General features: G+C 41.3%; 1 protein-coding gene across 1 annotated transcript in view; it reads left to right on the top strand.

Moving 5' to 3' along the window:
- The window catches only part of LOC112071658 (unconventional myosin-VIIa), a gene marked incomplete at its 3' end in the record, with an annotated part of 47,073 nt that overhangs the window by 7,400 nt on the left and 32,398 nt on the right, over positions 1-7,275 (top strand). The window contains 5 exon segments of the mRNA XM_070439469.1: positions 822-866; positions 869-933; positions 5,042-5,195; positions 6,228-6,304; positions 6,662-6,781. Coding sequence (XP_070295570.1) covers positions 822-866; positions 869-933; positions 5,042-5,195; positions 6,228-6,304; positions 6,662-6,781 — 461 coding nt within the window.

Here is a 7,275-nt window from a genome sequence, read left to right as displayed (position 1 = left end):
GTTTGTTGTGCAGGTCCATAGAAGGTTGTATGATTGTTTGTTGTGCCAGATCCACTTAGAGAAGGTGTGTTTTTGTTGTTGTGCAAGGTCCATAGAGAAGTTGTGATTGTGGTTGGTTGTTTGCAGGTCCATAGAGAGGTGCGATTGTGTTTGTTGTGCAGGTCCATAGAGAGGTTTTGTGATTGGTTTTTTGCAGGGTCCAAGAGAGGTTGTGATGTGTTGTTGTGCAGGTCCATAGTGAGTTGTGATTTGTGTTTGTTGCAGGTCCCATAGGGAGGTTGTGTTTTGTTTTTGTTTGTTGTGGCAGGCCATAGTGAGGTTGTGGTTTGTGTGTTTGTTGTGCCAGGTCCATAGTGGAGGTTTGTGATTGTGTTTGTTTGTGCAGGCCATAGTGAGGTTGTGATTGGTTTGTTGTGCAGGTCCATAGGAGGTTGTGTTTGTGTTTGTTTGTGCAGGTCCATAAGGAGGTTGTGATTGTGTTTGTTGTGCAGGTCCATAAGTGAGGTTGAGATTGTGTTTGTTGTGCAGGTCCATAGGAGGTTGTGATTGTGTTTGTTGTGCAGGGTCCATAGGAGGTTGTGTTTTGTTTTGTTGTGCAGGCCATAGAGGTTGTGATTGTGTTTGTTGTGCAGGCCATAGGAGGTGTTGATTGTGTTTGTTGTGCAGGTCCATAGGAGGTTGTGATTGTGTTTGTTGTGCAGGTCCATAGAGAGGTTGTGTTGATGTTTGTTGTTGCAGTCCATAGAGAGGTTGTGATTGTGTTTGTGTGCAGTCCTATAGGAGGGTTTGTTGTGATGGTTGTGATTGTTTTGTATCTGCAGGCCCCTGAGGAGAAAACTACCACATCTTCTACTTATTGTTGATGGGATGCCAGCTGAACAGAAGAAGATCCTGTCTCTAGGCAACGCCTCCGAGTACAACTACCTCACCATGGTAACAACCACATATCTATATAGTACAACTACCTCACCATGGTAACAACCACAACCATATCTATATAGTACAACTACCTCACCATGGTAACAACCACAACCATATCTAATAGTACAACTACCTCACCATGGTAACAACACAACATATCTATATAGTACAACTACCTCACCATGGTAACAACACACATATCTATATAGTACAACTACCTCACCATGGTAACAACCACAACCATATCTATATAGTACAACTACCTCACCATGGTAACAACCACAACCATCTATATATACAAACTACCACCATGTAACAACCACATATCTATATAGTACAACTACCTCACCATGGTAACAACCACAACCATATCTATATAGTACAACTACCTCACCATGGTAACAACCACAACCATATATATATATAGTACAACTACCTCACCATGGTAACAACCACATATCTATATAGTACAACTACCTCACCATGGTAACAACCACAACCATATCTATATAGTACAACTACCTCACCATGGTAACAACCACATATCTATATAGTACAACTACCTCACCATGGTAACAACCACAACCATATCTATATAGTACAACTACCTCACCATGGTAACAACACATATCTAATAGTACAACTACCTCACCATGGTAACAACCACAACCATATCTTATAGTACAACTACCTCACCATGGTAACAACCACAACCATATCTATATAGTACAACTACCTCACCATGGTAACAACCACAACCATATCTATATAGTACAACTACCTCACCATGGTAACAACCACATATCTATATAGTACAAACTACTCACCATGGTAACAACCACAACCATATCTATATAGTACAACTACCTCACCATGGTAACAACCACAACCATGTCTATATAGTACAACTACCTCACCATGGTAACAACCACAACCATATCTATATAGTACAACTACTCACCATGGTAACAACCACATATCTATATAGTACAACTACCTCACCATGGTAACAACCACAACCATGTCTATATAGTACAACTACCTCACCATGGTAACAACCACAACCATATCTATATAGTACAACTACCTCACCATGGTAACAACCACAACCATATCTATATAGGACAACTACCTCACCATGGTAACAACCACAACCATATCTATATAGTACAACTACCTCACCATGGTAACAACCACAACCATATTTATATAGTACAACTACCTCACCATGGTAACAACCACAACCATATCTATATAGTACAACTACCTCACCATGTAACAACCACAACCATATCTATATAGTACAACTACCTCACCATGGTAAACAACCACAACCATATCTATATAGTACAACTACCTCACCATGTAACAACCACAACCATATCTATATAGTACAACTACATCACCATGGTAACAACCACCATATCTATATAGTACAACTACCTCACCATGGTAACAACCACAACCATATCTATATAGTACAACTACCTCACCATGGTAACAACCACAACCATATATATATATAGTCAAACTACCTCACCATGGTAACAACCACACATCTATATAGTACAACTACCTCACCATGGTAACAACCACAACCATATCTATATAGTACAACTACCTCACCATGGTAACAACCACATATCTATATAGTACAACTACCTCACCATGGTAACAACCACAACCATATCTATATAGTACAACTACCTCACCATGGTAACAACCAACCATATCTATATAGTACAACTACCTCACCATGGTAACAACCACAACCATATCTATATAGTACAACTACCTCACCATGGTAACAACCACAACCATATCTTATATAGTACAACTACCTCACCATGGTAACAACCACAAACCATATCTATATAGTACAACTACCTCACCATGGTAACAACCCACATATCTATATAGTACAACTACCTCACCATGGTAACAACCACCAACATATCTATATAGTACAACTACCTCACCATGGTAACAACCACAACCATAATCTATATAGTACAACTACATCACCATGGTAACAACCACATATTTATATAAGTACAACTACTCACCATTGGTAACAACCACACTATCTATATAGTACAACTAACCTCACCATGGTAACAACCACAAACATATCTATATTAGTACAACTACCTCACCATGGTAACAACCACAACCATATCAATATATAGTACAACTACCTCACCATGGTAACAACCACACTATATATATATAGTACAACTACCTCACCATGGTAACAACCACAACCATATCTATATAGTTACAATACCTCACCATGGTAACAACCACATATCTATATAGTACAACTACCTCACCATGGTAACACCCACAACCATATCTATATAGTACAACTACCTCACCATGGTAACAACCACAACCAATATCTATATAGTACAACTACCTCACCATGTAACAACCACAACCATATCTATATAGTACAACTACACTCACCATGGTAACACACACATATCTATATAGTACAACTACTCACCATGGTAACAACCACAACCATATCTATATAGTACAACTACCTCACCATGGTAACAACCACAACCATGCTATATAGTACAACTACCTCACCATGGTAACAACCACAACCATATCTATATAGTACAAACTACCTCACCATGGTAAACACCACATATCTATATTAGTACAACTACCTCACCATGGTAACAACCACAACCATGTTCTATATAGTACAACTACCTCACCATCGTAACAACCACAACCATATCTATATAGTACAACTACCTCACCATGGTAAAAACCACAACCATATCTATATAGTACAACTTACCTCACCATGGTAACAACCACAACCATATCTATATAGTACAACTACCCTACCATGGTAACAACCACATATCTATATAGTACAACTACCTCACCATGGTAACAACCACAAACCATATCTATATAGTACAACTACCTCAACCATGGTAACAACCACACACCATATTATATTAGTACAACTACATCACCATGGTAACAACCACATAATCTATATAGTACAACTACCTCACCATGGTAACAAACCACAACCATATCTATTATAGTACAACTACATCACCATGTAACAACCACACACAATATAATATATAGTACAACTACCTCACCATGGTAACAACCACAACCATATCTATATAGTACAACTACATCACCATGGTAACAACCACACATATATATATATATAGTACAACTACATCACCATGGTAACAACCACACACACATATATATATATATAGTACAACTACATCACCATGGTAACAACCACATATCTATATAGTACAACTACCTCACCATGGTAACAACCACACACATATCTATATAGTACAACTACCTCACCATGTGAACAACACAGACATTTACACTGAGTGTACAAAACATTAAGGACACCTGCTCTTTCCTTGACCGACCAGGAGAATCCAGGTGAAAGCTCTGATCCCTTATTGATGTCACCTGTTAAATCCACTTCAATCAGTGTAGATGAAGGGGAGGAGACGGGTTAAAGAAGGATTTTTAGGACTTGAGAAAATTGAGACATGGATTGTGTAATGTGTGCCATTCAGAGGGTGATTGGGTAAGACAAAATATTGAAGTGCCTTTAAACTGGGTATGTTAGTAGGTGCCAGGTTCACCGGTTGGTGTAAAGAACTGCAACGCTGCTGGGTTTTTCACGCTCAACAGTTTCCCGTGTGTATCAAGAATGGTCCACCACCCAAAGGACATCCAGTCAGCTTGACACAACTGTGGGAAGCATTGGAGTCAACATGGGCCAGGACAATATTAGGTGTTCTTAATGTTTGGTATACTCAGTGTATATGCTAATAGTTTTTATTTACATGTATTGTGTTTATGGACATCATTGGTACTACTACCAACACATGGCATAGAAAACCTGTAATGGAATAAAACTTCAATCCCGTATTCCTAGTTAAATAAAGATTTAAATCAAAATAAAATGAAAACATGGCTACCAGTGATGCTGTATGAGTAGTGAATGGATAATGGTTCATTGATGTAAATGTGGACCAGGTCCGAGATGCATCAGTATCACGTTGCTCTGAGCCTGGTTGTTGTTGTTGCTCTGCGTTGTCAGGGTAACTGCACCAGTTGCGATGGGCGTGATGACATTAAGGAGTACGCCCACTTCCGCTCGGCCATGAAGATCCTGATGTTCTCTGAGAATGACTCCTGGGAGATCAACAAACTGCTGGCCGCCATACTGCACCTGGGAAACGTCCACTTTGAAGGTCAGGATTAGGGAAGAGAGGTTTAAATCTTTGAAGGTCAGGATCAGGGAGGAGAGGTTTAAATCTTTGAAGGTCAGGATCAGGGAGGAGAGGTTTATACCTTAGAAGGTCAGGATCAGGGAGGAGAGGTTTATACCTTAGAAGATCAGGACAAGGGAGAAGAGGTTTACATCTTTGAAGGTCAGGATCAGGGAGGAGAGGTTTATACCTTAGAAGATCAGGACCAGGGAGGAGAGGTTTACATCTTTGAGGTCAGGATCAGGGAGGAGAGGTTTATACCTTTGAAGGTCAGGACCAGGGAGGATAGGAGAGGTTTATATCTTTGAAGGTCAGGATCAGGGATGAGAGGTTTATACCTTTGAAGATCAGGACCAGGGAGGAGAGGAGAGGTTTATATCTTTGAAGGTCAGGATCAGGGAGGGTTTAATGACTTTGCTCTATTCACCCTTCCCTGATTCCTTGCATTTTATGGCATAGGATTAGGATTTTACCCCAGCCCCTCTCTCCTGGTCTAGGATTTTACCCTCACCCCTCTCTCCTGGTATAGGATTGGGACTTTACCCTCACCCCTCTCTCCTGGTCTAGGATTTTACCCTCACCCCTCTCTCCTGGTCTAGGATTGGGACTTTACCCTCACCCCTCTCTCCTGGTATAGGATTGGGACTTTACCCTCACCCCTCTCTCCTGGCCTAGGATTGGGACTTTACCCTAACCCCTCTCTCCTGGCCTAGGATTGGGACTTTACCCCAGCCCCTCTCTCCTGGTATAGGATTGGGACTTTACCCTAACCCCTCTCTTCTGGTCTAGGATTGGGACTTTACCCTAACCCCTCTCTCCTGGCCTAGGATGTGGACTTTACCCTAACCCATCATCTCTTCTTGGACCTACTACTATAATAAGGTTTAGAAGGAGGTGATAAAAACAGGATGTGAGGAATCACGGACAGACAAGTTGAGATAGAGCCATGGTTTGGGGCCGTTGGGGAGGAAGACATTTTACTGTAACTGACTTCCTTATCTTTGATCCTTCCAGCCACCATTTTGAATAATCTGGAGAGCTGTGACGTCATGACGTCACATCATTTCAACATGGCAATCAAACTTCTGGAGGTAAGCCTGTCACTAGCCTCAATCCCAGCCTGTCACTAGCCTCAATCCCAGCCTGTCACTAGCCTCAATCCCAGCCTGTCACTAGCCTCAATCCCAGCCTGTCACTCGCCTCAATCCCAGCCTGTCACTCGCCCTCAATCCCAGCCTGTCACTAAGCCTCAATTCCCAGCCTGTCACTAGCCTCAATCCCAGCCTGTCACTAGCCTCAATCCCAGACGTTCTAGGTGTCTCCATACCCCAGAAACTGCTTTCGGTTCTCAAGAATACGATAGGGTACCCAAGAACATGGTGTCATATCTGTTAGCTCCAGACTGACCGTCACTGACCTCTGTAATGCCCTCTCTTTGTGTGGTCCAGGTGGACCCCAAGGCCCTGGAGAAGAGTCTGACCCAGCGTTCCTTCATGACCTCCAGGGAGAGTGTGACCAAACCTCTCACCTCAGCCCAGGCCATGGACGGCAAAGACGCATTTGTCAAGGTGAGCGTTACCACTCTTTGTCAACACAAAACAGATCAGGGACCAGGCTAGGGACGCATGGGTTCCTACTAAGACCATAATATATCTGGAGTTTAAATCAGGTGCTCTTCTTTGCGAACTTTTTCAGTCATGAGGTAAAAATATAAACCTATCATCTTTGATGCTTGGCTAGAATATAATTATGTCTCTAAGATAATGTATGATAATGTATTATAGTACATTATAGAACTCATAAATCACATTTTATTTGTCACATGCACCGAAAACAACAGGTAGTCCTTACAGTGAAATGCTTACTTACAAGCCCTTAACCAACAATGCAGTTTTAAGAAAAACCTAAAAAAGTAAGAATAACAAATAATTAAAGAGCAGCAGTAAATAACAATAGCGGGGCTATATACAGGGTATACGGTACAGAGTCAATGTGGAGGCTATTACGGGGTATTACGGTACAGAGTCAATGTGAGGCTATATACAGGTGATCTCTCTCTTTT

This window comes from Salvelinus sp. IW2-2015, unplaced genomic scaffold, assembly GCF_002910315.2.
Source record: "Salvelinus sp. IW2-2015 unplaced genomic scaffold, ASM291031v2 Un_scaffold1676, whole genome shotgun sequence".
NCBI classification, from domain to species: domain Eukaryota; kingdom Metazoa; phylum Chordata; class Actinopteri; order Salmoniformes; family Salmonidae; genus Salvelinus; species Salvelinus sp. IW2-2015.
This window is presented reverse-complemented; position numbering and strand designations above follow the sequence as displayed.